Source organism: Chrysemys picta, chromosome 5 (assembly GCF_011386835.1).
Source record: "Chrysemys picta bellii isolate R12L10 chromosome 5, ASM1138683v2, whole genome shotgun sequence".
In the NCBI taxonomy this organism is placed as follows: Eukaryota; Metazoa; Chordata; order Testudines; family Emydidae; genus Chrysemys; species Chrysemys picta.
In genome coordinates, this window is record NC_088795.1 from 117,069,175 (window position 1) to 117,086,282 (window position 17,108).

Below are 17,108 nucleotides of genomic sequence, written 5' to 3' on the forward strand. Positions count from 1 at the left end.
TGCTAGCACCAGGTTGAGATCCCCTGGAGGAACAGGTTCTGGTACCTGTGGGTATAACTGTCTAACCCTTTTAGAAATCTGATATTGGTATTGCAATAAAGCAATCTATTACTCACTGAAGCATGGAAAGCTGAAATTGCTGCTAAAGGTACTGTAGCAGAACTGTCAGACCTTGATGTTTTAGGTGCAACAGATAGCCCTAGATGTGGTTGATGGAAGCTTGCACTAGAGAGACACGTTTCTGTTGAGACCACATAGAAAAATATTTCCATTTGGCCAGGTAAGTACACCTTTCTACTATTCAGAAGTATTTCCTGAACGTCTTCTGATCAAGCCCTTTCTAATGGTGTTAGCCAAGAAGCATCCAGGCTGTCATGCTTGCAGATTGCAGTGGAGCAGATGGCCATGGTCCTGAAAAATCACATCTGGATCCAACGGAAAAGGCAGAGGAGGTCTCACTGACAACGCTAGTAGGGTTGAGAACCAGTGTTGTCAAGGAAACACTGGTGCTCTTAGTATGAGGTAAGCATAGTCCTGTTTGGTCTTGAACAAGACTCTGGGAAGTAATGGTATCAGAGAACAGGCATAGAGCACAGAGTTCTTCCCTGGTAGCAAGAAAGCATCCACCAATGAACCCGCACTGTGATGCCCCCAACCCTCCTCCAGGGAGCGGAACTGATGGCAGTTTCTATTGGCCTTCATTACAAAACAAGTCCGCCTGGGGAGTCCCCCACCGCTGGAAGAAGGACTTGGTACATCCAGATGTAATGATATTCATGGTGAGTGGAGAAAGAGCTGCTCACAGGACCTGCCAATGTGTTCTGCTTTCCGAGAGGGTAAGCAGCTTTGAGATGAATGGAGTTGATGATGCAGAACTCCCACAGAAGAATTCCCTCCTGGCACAGTTGCAACTAATGTGCTCCTCCCTGTCTGTTTACACAGAATGTAGTTGCTGGGTTGTCTATTAACACTAGCAGATTTTCCCCCACAAGATGTGGACAGAAGGCTGAACAGCCTAGACTAACAGCACGTACCTCCCTGATGTTTATATTAGTTCTCCTGCAAAAACCGCAACCCTTGAGTTTGCAGGGTTCCCATGTGTGCCACCCAACCCAGGAATGGGGCATCTGTGATCAATGTAAGCACTGGTTGCAGGAAAACAAAGGGAACTCCCAAACAAACTTTCCAAGGGCCTGTCCACCAGTCCAGAGAGGACAAAGTTATCTTTGGTATGTGAACTACTCTGTAGACAATGTCAACTGGGAGGATACACTGATGCTAGCCATTGTTGAAGCCTCCTGAGGTCTAGACTGGCATGCTGTACTACATAGGAACATGTTGCCATGTGCCCCAGGAGTTTAAGGCAAGTGTGCGTTGTGGTAACAGGATGTGGTTTTAGTTCCATGACCAAGCCTTGGTACAACTGGAACCTTTTGTGAAGCAGAAATTCTATTCTTTGCACAGGTTTTCAGAATTGATTTGTCTGGACTGAATAATAACCCCAAAGCATTGAAGGTGGACTAGATCAGGGATCGGCAACCTTTGAGAAGTGGTGTGCCACATCTTCATTAATTTAAGGTTTCGCATGCCAGACCAGCAGCGCGGGCAGCAGACAGAACCCCAGACGGGCAGCAGACTGAGCCGCTCATCCCGCTGCCGGTCTGGGGTTCTGTCCGCTGGCCCCTGCCAGCCAGGGTCCCGTCTGCCGGCCCCGCTCAGCCCGCTGCTGGCCGGGTTCCGTCCATCCAGGCCAGCAGCAGCTGAGCTGGGACTCCGGCTGGCAGCAACGTGCCACTAAAAATCAGCCCGCATGTCGCAGGTTGCCGACCCCTGGATTAGATGATGGTCACAGGGGACAGTATTTGAATCTCGGACTAGTCTCTCACTAGCCAGCCATCCAGGTAGGAGAACACATGGATCCCCAACCTCCGAAGATATGCAGCTACCACCATCATCATGCACTCTGTGAGGGGCTGCTTATAGGCCAAACAGAAGTACTGCAAATTGGTAGTGGTTTTCATTCACTACGAAACTGAGAAACTTCCGGTAGTCTGGTCTGGACTGATCTTTAAGTTGAGGGCAGCAGATCAGTCCTCTTGTTCCAGGGAAGGAATAATAGAAAGTAGGGTAACCATGCGGAACTTTATTTTCCTCAGGTATTTGTTTCACTCTCTTAGACCTAAAATAGGTCTGAGACTGCCTTTTACTTTGAGAATAAGGAAATAGCAGGAATAAAAACCCTTCTCCCTGAGAAACAGAGGAACTTCCACTATGGAGCCCACTAGAAGGAGAGATTGGACCTCCTGCTGAAGAACAATCTCATGAGAGTGGTTCCTGAAGAGCGACAGGGAAGGCAGGTGGGAAGGGGGATAGAACCAAATTGAAGGGAATATCCCAGCTCCACAGAGGTTAAGACCCACTGAAGAGATGTGATACAAGCCCAAGCACAGGGGAAGTGGGAGAGAATATTGCAAAACATAACCGGTAGGAAAAGATGGGCCTGTAGGAACTGGTATATTGCCCTTGACAAACCTGTCAAAATGTGTGTTTAGACTGGGCCACTGATCAAGAGAAACCTGCTGTCGCAGAGGAGGAGGAGAAGGGAGGTGGACACCTCCTGTAATTCCTGCCCATTATTCTCTGTAGGTCTTGGGGCTCAGGTATCAAGCTCTGATATCTGTAAGCCTGCTGTGGCTGGAACTGCTTCCTCTTTTTCTATAGCGTATAGATTCCAAGTGACTTCAGAGTTACCGTGGACTCTTTTAAGCTATGTAGTGGCACACGACAGCAGAGAACGCTTGAGCCACCCTGACAGGTACCACTGAGAGAAAAAGTTATCTGACAGCTGTGAAAGAGGCATGCACACACCTACAATTGAATGGACATGTTCAATCAGTCGAAGAAGAATCTGAGGCTATAAGTATTCAGTGAAATAATCAATATTTGAGAACATGCTTTTTGGGATTTATAAGAAAAAGTATCATTTGTGGAGAAACTTATTTCATCCCATCAAACCCCTAGATGAAAGTCCACCACAGGTTCTCTTTTACCAAACTGAAGAGAAAAGAAAAAAAAAGAAGCATGCAACTGAAGAACCCATCATCTACCATTCTCAGTACCTGTTCTTTTTAGGCAGTTTTTGGTTCTGAAAGTAAAAGATCCATGTTTCAGAAGAAGCACACTAGCTTACTGAATAGGATGTAGGAACAACTCAAATAGTGAAAGAACTATAAAAATGTGGAGATTATGAGTTCCCTGAAATTCATGTGTTTGTCATTTCATACTCTGAACTTCCCCTTTATAATGCACATTGCTTGACTACTACAAAATCTCTGACTTCAAAGGACAGCACTTGAAAGAAGGTGTATGGAAAAGAATATATTTAACATGATATAGGTTTATCGGATACCTGAAAACATCTACTACTGCTTGCCTCTTTATTTATAGATGATATATTATGCAGTTAATAGTTTCTAATAACATTTTACAATTAGTCTTGTAGTTCAGAGATAAACTAAAATGGAAGCAAACATACAAAGGGTCAAATACTACCAGGGAGTTTTAAGCCGAACTCTCCATTCAAAGGCAAAACAGGTCCAAAGCATTTAAGTGCCCACGTTATAGCTTTAGTTTTTTAATTCAGCATATTATATCAATAACACATATAACACACTAGATACCCAGTAAGATAATATACAAGGAGAGAATATCTATGGTCTGACAGTATCCACTTTTTAGTGATTCCATAGTTGCTCTGTACATGAGAGGGTGATAAAGCTTTTACTGCGGTGATTTAATTGATATTTATCTCATTCCTCCTGGCTATATATCCACCACAGCACATTACAACCCACTTTAAAACTATAAATGGGAACTTTCCCCCAATTTTAATTAGTGCGATCCTTTATGTGTGACCCAACTCTCCCATTTGTTCAGAGCATGTATATTATATGCATGCACATATAATTATATTTATGTATAGTATATAAAAATAAAAAGTGAGATAGTTGGTAATCTGTATTTTATTCTGTTCTGTTTCTTATTATTACCAGCTATGTGCTATACAAAGTGCATCGTTGAGGAGGTCTAAGTTGCCAATGAGAGCAATTCTAAATGCGAAGTACTACAAAATTATTTCAGTTTCTTAAATAAAAGATAAACCAGCTAATCCAATTAGGGGAAGAAATGGGGAAAATTGTAACTCATAGGTGCAGCCACTTATGCTTCTTCCATTTATATAGTTAGCCATTTTATTTGTGGGGTTTGGGTTTTTTTTAAGAATTGAGAGGTTTCATAAATCTGACAAAATCCCAGTAGGAATTCTAGTCTTCCTAATTTGCACTTTTTAAATACGATCTGGAGGATTAATGCTCAGAGATTGTCTCATTTCAGAAAAACAGTAGAAATGCCATCCCACAGCCACAATAAAGTTATATATTTCAAACAACAGATTATTTAGAGACAGATCATGAGTGATTATATAAAAGAAAATAGCAGCAATTATTTGAAATTATATTTCCATTATTTGAAAGTATTACATCAAAGTGTTTTGTCAATACCTGAAAGAGACAATGCAACTGTGCTGCAAAGTATGGGTTATAAATATTTTCTTATTAGAGATTTGGAGTGTGCATATAAATTCCTCACCCACAGTATAATAAAATTAATGCTGTTAAACATATTGGGACAGATGCTCTCTTTGCTCCACTCCCTCTCCATAGCTCAGGCAGCGCTCCTCTGACTAGGGTTCACCTGGCATGGGTGAGTCCCCACAGGTAGAGCGCCAGTAAAGCTACTTTTACACCAGCCTCCACATAGACCAAACACTGCGCTATGACTCATATCCAGGTAATTGGGGATGGGGCATACCACCATGTCCTCTAGCTATCCACAGCTAGTGAATGGTCACTAGGGGAATATTGTCAGAGGGAGTAGAGGGCTGCCTGACCTCAACCTGATTAGCCCAAACCCGACATGAGCCCAAGTGCTGAGTCATTTTCAGACCCAACGTGAACCTGATACTTCCCTCCAAACCTGTGTCAACACTGCCATCTCATCCTTGCGGCTTGGTCTGGTGGGGACTCCACACTCCCCAAGCCCAGGCCTGCGATCCATCTTTGGCCATCTCCTGCCCATGGGGTCAGCGCAGCACTGGCTGTGTGCCCCGCTCCTGCCTTCTGACACTGCCTTGCTATGCTGTGTGTGCTGTAGAGCGAGACACGTTGGGACTCACTGGCACACTCACTCTACAACACACACCGCTTAGTGAAGCAGCAGTGGCCGACAGGAGCGGGGCACAGAGCTGCCACTGCACCAACCACACAGGTTGGAGGAGATGATCAAAGACTACTCAACCCTACCTGAGCCCAAGAACATCACGTTGTTTTCAGACTCTACTCAACCCAAACCTGACACATGTAGTTGGGTTTGGGTTGGGCTCCAAGACTCTAAGCTGAAGCCCCTGGACTTGTCTAACCTGCACTTGGGTCCAGGCAGAAAATTAGGGAGCTGTAACTAACTTCATGATGGACCTCCTCCCTAACCATGCCCAGCAGTATTGTGTTTCGGTACACTATAATCCAAGCAGTATTCATAGTGTATTGGGTGCTCCACTACAGAAGCGATAGTGTCCACATCTCTTGATTCTTATACTCTGCCCATCACTGTGGTATTTGAACACTTTCATGGTATCCGGGCACTTTTAAAAAATACAGAGTAGAAGAGAATAGAGATTACAGTAATCAGAAACTAATTTTCTTTTAAATAGACTTCAGAAATACAAGTGAAGAAACTAACTGCTTCTTCAAGCTGTTTAAATACAGTTAAATCCTTGTCATCCGGTGGCACACACAGGATGACTGTAGCAGCCTTGAAATATGAAGACAAATTATGTGGCAAATTTTCCTAATTTCCAACAAAAGGTCAATTTGATCTATTGGTAGCATGCATTAGAGTTCTGGTGCTGCAAAGCTGGAAAACCAGCTTGATTCAGTAAAACAAATATCTTTCCTATTAAACAAATTTTCCTCTCTATATAGTATCTGATACCAATGTTTCTAAAAAGGCCTGCTCAAGCCACTCTGGGCTTTGCTACAAAGCCACTGAACTGGGTTGCTAAATTGCACAGCTCAACAGTCCACATGTGATTGACTCTTCCTGTCACGTATCCCAATCTGTTCTGCAATGCCAGGTAGAGGGCTGGGAAGTAGTGTGTCAAGATCTAGTATGTATATTTGTAGAGAGAATTAGAGGAATAATGGATGGCAATTTCCCATTAAACAGGCGGAGGAGATAACCAGCAGTGTGCCTAGCCAGGGCCCTGATAGTGAGGAGACATTCTGATTCCCCAGAGAACACACATTATCACCACCAAAGAACTCTTAGCTCATGAGAAGCACCTAGTACTCCATACTACACAGCACTTGAGCATGAGCAGTAAACATCACATAAGCATTGCAACCTGGCCTCGGTGAGGTAGATACCCCTCCAGGTTTGACAAAAGGATCAGGTCAGACAATACTACTAAATGACTGTACTTGTACTGGCCAAGCAATTGTAAACCACCATTTCAACCCATCTATCCAATGGCAAGGCTCTAGTAAAGTGATGCATCATCATGGTCTTCATAAAGAGCCAGTTGCTAGCTTTTAAGATACATTATTTCTATGATCTGCTATATCATTTGAGTACGGATTTTCTTCAAGATCTGGAGGAAAAACCCTGCTTAAAAATCTTCAGTCAACCATGTAGACTTCTCTTTCAATATCTCAAAATACTGTAGAAACATTTTGGAATGATGCCACTAATAAGTTAGATTTTTAAAATATAGTAATATAAAATAGAGTCCATAACCTTAGTGGAAAACAAATGTGAAAATAAATCTTTCTAATGAAAGTAAATAGGGTATATTCTGTTCCTAAAGGGAAAGGTATATATTTTTGAAGTAGACCCAGATGACCTGCAAATTTAAGTACACGAGTACAGCAAACTTATACTTCCTTCTGCGATAATGTGATTTAATTGGCACCAAAAAAATGTATGGCAATGTGCAGGAGCCAGAGAAAGACTTTATTTTCAGTCTCTAAGGGCAGGTCTTCACTACGGGGGGGTGGGTCGATTTAAGATACGCAAATTCAGCTAAGTGAATAGCGTAGCTGAATTTGACCTATCGGAGCCGACTTACCCCGCTATGAAGACAGCGGCAAAATCGACCTCCGCGGTTCCCCGTCGACGGCGCTTACTCCCACCTCCGCTGGTGGAGTAAGAGCGTCGATTCGGGGATCAATTGTCACGTCCCGACGAGACGCGATAATTCGATCCCCGAGAGATCAATTTCTACCCGCCAATTCAGGCAGGTAGTGTAGACCTAGCCTAAATTAACTATTTTATTTTCTTCCAATACTGGTTAACATCACCCGAGCGCTCTCAGCTGTATAAAGGGAGCATGCTTTATTGAGTTCACAAATAGTTAATTGATTTGTTGTTTGTTTTCAAACATTGTTAGGTGCATAGATGTTACGGCAACAAATGAAATATAAGTCTCTGGTAAATAAAAAAAAAACAATCCCCCCCCCCCCCGATCATCTAACAGAACAAAGCTTATTTTATTTTTTCCAATTTATACTGCTCGTCTGTATACCCAGGCTATATTAGATGTACAAATATCTAAGTATCAGGGGGTAGCCATGTTAGTCTGCATCTACAAAAACAACAAGGAGTCTGAAGAAGTGAGGTTTTTACCCATGAAAGCTTATGCCCAAATAAATCTGTTAGTCTTTAAGGTGCCACAAATATCTAAGAATCAGTATAATTCATAACGAGGTCACATTAAGCACTGCCAAGCCCATACCAACTCCAAAATAATATCCTCCTCACTCAACACACACCTTGAGAAAGCCTGAGTAACTATATAAACTTGCCCACGTGCTGCAAAGGACTGGTGCTCTATCAATCCAAGGAAGGAAACAAATTCCAGAGTTGTAGATTTTTCACTGAGTATGATCTGCTCCATTGCCCAAATCTAGAAACTATGAGCTCAAGCACTCATTTAATCTCAAATGTCTCTTTCAACCACTGAGTGAGTGAGAGAGAGAGTTGTCTCTAACATATCCAGGACCTAAACCACAAAGAGCTGCATAACTGAAAACAAAACACCTTGAAGAACAATTGGAAGCCAATATGGTATCTAGAGCACAGGTGTGTATGCTCCATGCACAAAACACTAATTAAGCAAGCAAGCAACCTCATTCTGCACTAGTCCGAGTGATTTACAAGAACCTGATACCATGATATGAGCCATATAGGTAGAAGGGTAAAGTGATGGATGCAAGACAGATTGTGGGATGAAGGGAGGGAAGGATAGATCGCCAGAGTGCATAGCAGTAATCCACTGGAGGTGACAAAGGCATGGAAACTATGACTGGATCTGCATCTGAGAGAAATGATCACTATCTCTTCGCCAAGCAAAGATGGAAAAAAAGCTCTGTTGGGTCTCCACTATCTAGACATTTGCAGAAGCATCAAAAGATATAGCACGACCCTACAGAATATGGAGCATATTCTGAGCCCAAGAATCCCCCAGCTAGGGTGACCAGATAGCAAGTGTGAAAAATCGTGATGTAATGGAGGGTAATAGCCGCCTATATAATACAAAGCCCCAAATATTGGGACTATCCCTATAAAATCGGAACATCTGGTCACCCTAACTCCCAGCAGCTCTGCAACCATGAAAGCAGTTGGGGGATGGATAGGACCCAAAGGAATAGCTATGTACCCAATTTCTACAAGGCTAAAGCATGAAAGGGCAGATTTCTCTTCTCATTTATGCCATAGCTCCATTGTAATCAATGGAGTCACACAGGTTAAGACTGGTGTGAGAGGAGATTCAGGCCTAAAGTCTGTATGAAGTCAGGGAAAGATTTTTTTAGTGTTGCTCACCAGTGACATATATTATAACAGCAAATTAATTGAATTCCAGTGTACAGGAAAGAATCTATAAAAGTCAGTTTAACAATGGTGGTTTTTTGACATGTGACAGGAATCAATATTTAACCTTCTGATATTATCTGTATTGATCATAGGTGTAAACACCCTTTGTAACTATCAATAAGCTTTAAAAATAAATGTGTTTACAATTCGAGTAAACTCTGCTTAAGGAAAGTCTGGTGTTCATTTTTTTACTTCCATTAAAATATATGCAATGCCACAAGTAACTACAACTAACAGAACATGTTCTCTGAACAGCAGTCAGAAATTTAATATCCAACCAGGAAACAAATTATTAATGAGCAAATCCTTGAGACAACGACAAACCAGATATTAACAAGCACTTAAAATACGAATATTAAACAATACTTCAAAACAGCTTTTATAGCACCTATCAAATATTAGCTAATTTATTTAAGGCCATATCTAACTGCCAAATTTTACCCTTCCCAAAAGGAGGATTGTGATGGGTTACCCCACGACCCGGCTCTGGGGTGCCACCTGATACACTGGGGTACCACTGAGCCAGCCTGTTCCATCAGTTGGGGCTCCCTCACCCTGTCCTGCTGGGCCCGGCCCTCAAGCCTCTTCTAGCACACACACAGGTAGGGACACACCCAGCTGCAGAAAGACACAGACACTGAAATCAATACTGCCTGGGGAGTCTTTCAGCTAAGGAACTGCCCAGCACTCAAGTGCACACCCCCTCTGGAGTGTAAACCAATGTTCCCTCTAATTTTTTCCACCCATGTGCGGAATAAATTTTGTTATGTACACCAAGGTAATGTGCGGATGTGCACCACCAGTAGAAACTAAAAACCTAGATAGAATATATTTTTTTTAAAAGTTACCAATAGGGATAATTACTCCAGCCAGGACAAGTTAGACATTTTAGAACTCACTACTCAAAGAATTAAATTTAAGTGTAAGAGAGAAATAAAAATTATGAAATGCATAGACCAGTCAAAAAACTAACTGAAAACTCTCCTCCTGAACCATGTCCCCCTCCCACACTCTGCAGAAATGGGATACAGGGGCCAAAATTGTATTGTCTTGCACTGCACAGAGAACTGTACAGTGTAAGCTAATTGAAATTCGCCTCCTCCCTCAACATGGAGGAAGATATGCACAGCTTTTTGCCCCCCAGTTACGAATTTTACAAACTGGTTTAGAGAAAACAAAAACAAGTTTATTAACTACAAACAATAGACTTTAAGTGATTATAAGGGATAGCAAACAGATGAAAGCAGATTACTCAGCAAATAAAACAAACACACAAACTAAGCTTAATACACTAAGGAAACTGGTTACAAGTAATAATTTTTCACCCTAAATGTTGTTTTGCTCTTTTTTGCTGCTTAAAACTCCAGATATTCCTTTCACAGGCCAGACACCTTTTCCAGCTTGGGCTCAGTCTCCCTCACCCCTTTTGTCTTTGTTTCTTAGGATGTTTCCAGCAGTCATCCTGGGCGGGGATTCAGTGAAAAATTAATCTTGATTAACTCACTTCCCTGCCTTACAGGATTTACATATGGCGGGAATCCTTTGTTTCCCAGTTTGATCTCCACCCCGTATTAGTGGAAAAATACTAGTAGTTCAAGATGGAGTTCAGTACCAGGTGACAATCAGATGACCCTGCTGTGTCAAAGCAGCATCCCAAGAAGCTTCTCAGGAAGGTGGGAGATTAGCATCTTTGAAGTCCTATTGTTCTCCCTAATGGCCTATCCATTGCATTCGGTCTAGTGGGCATTCCCCAAGTGTAAGCCCACTTGTAATTGTTACATAGTCAATATTCCTAACTACAGATACAGAAATGACACATGCATACAAATAGGATAATCATATTCAGTAAATCATAACCTTTCCAATGATACCTCATATGTCCCATCTTGCATAGAACACATCTTAGTTATGCCATATTCATATCATAACAATATGATATGAATATGAAGAATAGGGGGCGCAGTGTCACAAAGGTAAAGCCAGAGGGTGGCTGTAGTTTAAAAAACAAAGATCAAAAGGAAAGCTGAGTGACAACTAAGGCTACATCTACGCAGCTTTGGTAACACGGCTGTGCCGCTACAGCTGTGCCGCTAAAAGGTGTGCAGTATAGCCACTGTTTGTCAACTTAACAAGCAACAAGTATACAAAATAGCTGAGGCACACTCAAGGTGGGCATGCTAGAGCTCTATCTCAGGCTGAGGTGCTTGAGAAGGAATTGAAGGCACTTTGCTTGCGCATCCATCTATAGATTCGGTGTCTGGCATCAGTGCATGCCGAACGGGCACTGCTGACGGAAAACTCTCCAATGAAGAGCTCAAGAAGTGCATATGCACCTGAAGTGAAGCACCCATAGAGACATTACTAAAATAATATGACTGTTAGGAGAAGAAAAACCAATAAATTAGGAAGGAAAGCAGATGGATTTTTTTGGTTACAGAACACCAGATCTTTTATAATTTTATATGCTTTCACTGAGATATATTATCATTTACATCACGAAAGCAGATTATTCTACTCCTTGGCATGTATTCATGGGAAACTGAGATCTATTAGAAATTATTTTTCATGAACATAATGAGCTGATGATAATTTAGCAACCTACTTTAAACATTTGACAATACTGTATATTTTAGGTTTCCACTTGAAATACAGACTCTATTGCTGCTAGCATCTGTGGAGAAACATTGAGGGTTACTGCTGTAAGAGATTACAAAAGAGCATTTCCAAAAAGCATACGGCAATATTTTTAAAATCCGAAGTGAAAGTAGAATACTTTTCACTCCATCCATCACTTCACTTTTAATCTCCCTTTCAAGACAGGTAAACCAAAGACAGTACACAAAAAGTTAGTGCATCCAGAATATTCAAATAATTTAAGAGTCAATATACACTCAATTATTATGACAGCTTCCCCCGCCCCCCATTGCAGTTACTGAAATTCTGTTACTGTACCCATTCATACTGTGGCTTTCACAAAATAAGACAGACTTTTTTGTATTAAATTTACAGCACCACCTAGTGTTGTTCATTAACTATTCCAACCAATATTACAAAAACAAGAGGTTTTTATACCAAGTATCTTTATACTGGTTTTGTTTGTTGTTTTGGAGATATAGTTACTCTTTGTATGGCTTTGGTGTATGTCAATATACACAGATGGGCTTGATTTTCAGAAGTCCAGAGCACTCACAGCTCCTGTTGGCTTGAATACAGTTGAGGATGCTCAGCACTTCTGAAAATCAAACCCTTAGTGTCCTTTTTTAGCACACAGGACATTTGTTACCAGTATTTGTGGAGAAAAAGTGCACTCAGTAATTTGGCAATTCACCATGGGACACCTTTTGATACCATTGATCAACTGGCATTGCTGACACAGCCACAGACCCTCACAGGGTTGGAAGGAGTCATTATTGAGTGGCTCTGTTCATATGTTACCAAGAGGAGGCAAAGGGTAGCACTGGATGATTGCTCATCTACTTCTAGCATTCTCTAATGGGAGGGGTTCTATCTTGTCATCACTTCCATGCATCTGTGAGGCCTTTGGGGGAAAGGTAGAGAGATGGTCTGGGACTCAAGGTCTTCAATATTCAGTTGACATTCAGTTCTACATCTGTATTTCATCTGGCTTGGCTGGTGCAACTGATTAGCTTACTCAGTGTCCTGCCAGAATCAGGAAGTGGATAGGGCTGGCTGCAACATAAAACTCCAGTTATGCTGATAGGCTGGAAAAAAACACCACAAGAAACTACAGAGTGGTATCAAGGCCCTTAGCTGGGGAAGTCTGCCCACATTCTTTTACTCAAGTTCCCAGCTGGAGAATCCTGATGGCTCTCCAGCTGATGCTGGAAGTTTGTATAGCAGCAGAAGCCAGGAGTAATTTTTATTATTTATGCTTGACCAGTATGCTTCTTTTTCAGATATGGGGGTTGCCACATATGCTTTTGTCATCTCAAGAATGAATTCTAGCATGATCCTTTATACAGAGCTACACTCTAAGACAGTTTGGAAATGTCACCTGGTGCAAAATTTGATGGCCCATTTGTTAAAGGGGTGTTCTATGATCTGCGTGGGCTTCCAATTCACTTTTAGGTGAAATTTAAGCTGTTGGAAGGGCTCTGGTAATTTCAGAGGCCACCTTTCTCCCCATGTGATACCACAGCACAGAAGATCATCTTAAAATGCGAGTAGGTTGGAGGCAAGGTAATTTCCATCTGGGGTATTCCACACTTGAATATACTTCCCTGGTCAATTAGCCAAAGACTGAATTTATTGATTTTCAGGTTACGCTGCACGGTTAATTTTCTCTCTGACTTTTCGGTGGACTGGAGGCAGGAAGGAGGAAGAGAAGAATGATTAGATAGGTGGAGTAAGTGCTAGTTTTGAGGCTTCTGGGAGAATTTAGGTAATTGGTTCAAATTGTTTATAGTCTTCACAATGAGTGTGCCATAAGCCATGCGCACTGGATTAGCATATTTTTATAAGACAGACAGACAGACAGAAAGACTAAATAATATGACTAATCATCAAGTATTTTAAACTGAACTTTCAAACATCTCCACAGTGGTGGAGTTGATAAACTGGAGACCTTTCCTCTACACTCACCATATCAGTTTTCCATTAAATGGAATGTTGTTCACAGTGTATAAATATATATCAGTACACTTATTGAGGTTGACAGGTATCACAAAGTGTCCCTAAAGATTACATTTTACTGTTTTTAAATGTTTCCTACAGATTATTTGGATTGAGAACTCCAAAATTCAGGTTGCACCAATATTAAAACCTTAAGCCTTAGACTGTGACCTACCAATAAACCGAAAGTGCTAAGTTTGCTGGGATGGTAGATGTAAGGCTACATCTACATTATAAGCAAGAGGTCTGATTCCCAGCTCATGTTGCCATACCTGTGTTAGCTTGATGAGAGCTAGAGCAAGTATAAATAGTAGTGTAGCTGTGGTAGCACATTCAGCAGTGGCACAACTTAGTGATGCCAAGTACAAGACCACCTGAACCTGTGCTAGCTCTAGTGTGACTATGTGTACGCCAGCTGGAAATCACACCCCTATCTCAAAGTGTAGACATAGCCTAAGTGTGCTTTTCCTTAGCTTTTCCTACCAGCTCCAATCTCATAAACGGACAGAGGATTGAAACAGACAAGACACCTGCTCCTTGGGTGCTCAGGCAGCAAATAAATTCAAGGATGTCAAATGTTTCCTACATTGACGTAAGTGAGGATGCTTTTACTGTCACAAAATCAAATATATTCTCCCCATAAGTTCAACCCCCCCAGAATTAACTCCTCAAAATTTTGATGTAAGAAAGCAAAGAAATTCAGAGTTAGTGGTATTCCAATATGGTGTTCTCAATGAGGTTCCTCAGTTCTGGAATTCACTTCCCAGAGTTTGAAAAGCCTTAGATGATGAATGGCATGAGATATCTGCTCAGGCTTTCCACTGACCATCTAAGCCATATCCACAGCACAACTGGGAGGTGCAATTCCCAGCTCGAGTAGAGGTACACATGCTAGCTCTGCATGAACTAGTGTTCTAAAATAGCAGTGTGGCTGGGACGGCATGGGCAGTGGCTCAAGTTAGCCGACCCAGAAGGTACCTAGGATCATAGGCAATGTTATAATTAGGCAGCTAGCCTGAGTTACTACCTGTACTGTCATGGTCACACTGCTATTTTTAGTGCACTAGCTTGAGCAGCTAGTGCCTGTATATCTCTCAGCTGCTATGTAGACATAGCCTTAGTAGTAGGCAACAGGTCTTGCTTATCCTGAATGATGTATGATCAGGTATGAAACTGGTCAGCAAACTGTATTTTTGGTTTTAAATCATGTCAGTGTGCTCAGAGAATTTTAATGGGCTCATTTTATAAATTTGAAAATCAAGTTTTAAAACGTAGAGACTTTTTAAACACAATACGCACTTACCTGTAAGCATTAATGTAATCCTTTCTGTGTTGCAGAAGAAAATCCTTCAGTTTCCCAATATTAGTAATCTAAATAGGAAAGTAAAGTATAAATGTTAACTCCACAATCAGCTAAAATGGATTTTAACATATTTCTATTTTCTGTTTCATTTTAAATGTACAAATATCAGTATGTCCTGTGCACTTGAACTATAAACTAAACTACTACCTATTATGTAATTTGAGACTATAATTATAAAGGTTACACAGATATCTAAGTTATTTATACAGATTCCCTTTTGCAATAAGATTCTCATTTCTATTACGCATGTAGCCAAAGCATAAAAATAATCTAAGTGAGGTAAGTTTAAATGAGGGCCCAGCTTGAGAAGAAAAAAGCACTAAATGTAATTTAATTTAAATTTAATCACTAAATGTAACTGAATGTTGGCAGGCAAGGATCAAGCGCACATTTTAGAAAACAGGTTCATTTAAAAAAAGATGTTTACAAAAAGAAAAATATCAAATATACGTATGTGCTTTATAAAACAGAAAACTTGACCCAAACATTTGACTTCAATTATAAGAACTAACCTCATGGTAGCTATATTACCCATGTCCACCAAAAAAAGGAAGCAAACTGATCAATATTATTTATCTAAATATTTTCACCTTTCTATTTTTGCAGTGACTGCTTTATTATCAGACTGACTAATCCCTGCTCCACCTCAACCAAAAAACGTTAAGCCTATCAAGTAACTCCTCACAACCATTTGATAATCACTTGCAGAATTTGAACATATCTGAGTGCATGTGCATGCAGAGGGGAAGCTGCTTTTCTACCCAGCTCTTCATTTTTTTCCCACCCACCTCAACTCCTCCTGTCATTAGTCCATACGTTTTCCTCTATATTATCTTTACGCTTTCCAAAAGATCATTTAAATGGAACAATGAACCACCTTTTATGAGGCTTCAATGCCTTTTAACAACTTTTAAGTCTGGGTTTAAAGGGGCTGGTACCATACAAGATGCAATTTAGCATAGAGAAAGGAAGAAGCCTCAGAAATACAGCCTTAGTTAGCCTAAGGAGTGAGATCCCCAATGTGATTCCCTTACTGAGTCTCAAATATGGTTCAGTATCTTAAAAAAAAAATGTACATGAATACAATGACTATGTAGAAGAAAGGAAGTTTTCAAAGGAGAACCAAAAATCTCTCTGAGGTGTGTTAAAAAAAAGGTATTAATTATTCAGTGTACAGCAAATTATGGTGTCACAAATACAGAATTATGACATTTGGTTGAAAATAAACATCAGTGCATGATGGGGTAGCTGGTGGCATGTCTACTTCTAAAAAATGCCCTATGAGGAGGATGTCAAGGTGAGTAAAGACCACTGTAAAATAAATCTTGTTGGAGCAGGTGGGCTCCAGTAGTCTCTGTAGGCAGCTCACTTAGAAGGGAAACTCTGATGTCAAAGCTTTACAGGTTGTCAGCGATGGACAGCCAACCTGTAAAGCTTGTCCATTAGATATCCTCATGAGCACGGACGTCTGTGACAAGTGTACCTCAGAGTTAGGGCATTCCCTGCAAGGGCAGTGCAACAGCCTTGCTTGGCTGTTTTAATTGGCTAAGGGCTGCTAAAGTTAAAGGGAGTGAGTAAGCTGAAATTTGCAAGTTGCAATGTAGAAATGCTGACTGGCAGAAGCTTGGAGCTTTATGTGGTCTAAAAGAGGAAGAGAGTAAACATGGCATGTGTATAAGAGACTTAATGGTAAAGTTCAGATGCTGGCAGAGAGTTACAAAATCTACTATTCAGGGAGTTCAACCTCTTGAAATGGTGTTGGAGTTATTCTGGATGAAACCATACAGAAACATGCGACAGAACTTATCAGAAGATCAGACCAACTGATAAGTATTAAACGGAGTTGGGAAGAGGTAACTCTCCATATAGTCAATGGGTATGCACCACAGTTAGGAGAGGATCAAAAGGTAAAAGAGGAGTTTTTTGATGAGTTGTTGTCCCTTATCAGAAACATATCACCCAATGAGAAGATAATTATCAGAGCAGAGGTAAATGCACGCACTAGAATAGGCTGGATATGAAACAGTTCATGAGGGTATAGCACAGGAACCAGAAACCCCAAGGGGTCCTACAGATTTGCCTGGCACTGGACATGGTGATTACAAACACACTTTTATGAAGTGGT

The 17,108-nt window shown here is 41.1% G+C and overlaps 1 protein-coding gene across 7 annotated transcripts in view; it reads right to left on the reverse strand.

Moving 5' to 3' along the window:
• Nucleotides 1-17,108, reverse strand: part of STX18 (syntaxin 18) — a 93,397-nt gene that overhangs the window by 33,991 nt on the left and 42,298 nt on the right. For 6 of the 7 annotated variants that reach the window (XR_006175696.2, XM_065597089.1, XM_005300259.5 and 3 more), the window contains one exon: nucleotides 14,924-14,991. The exons of the other annotated variant lie outside the window; for it this stretch is intronic. Coding sequence is in view for 2 of the 6 variants with exons in the window: in XM_005300259.5 (XP_005300316.1) it covers nucleotides 14,924-14,991 (68 nt within the window). In the remaining 4 variants the exon portion in view is untranslated. The remainder of the gene's footprint in view (nucleotides 1-14,923; nucleotides 14,992-17,108) is intronic. 7 annotated transcript variants of the gene reach the window in all.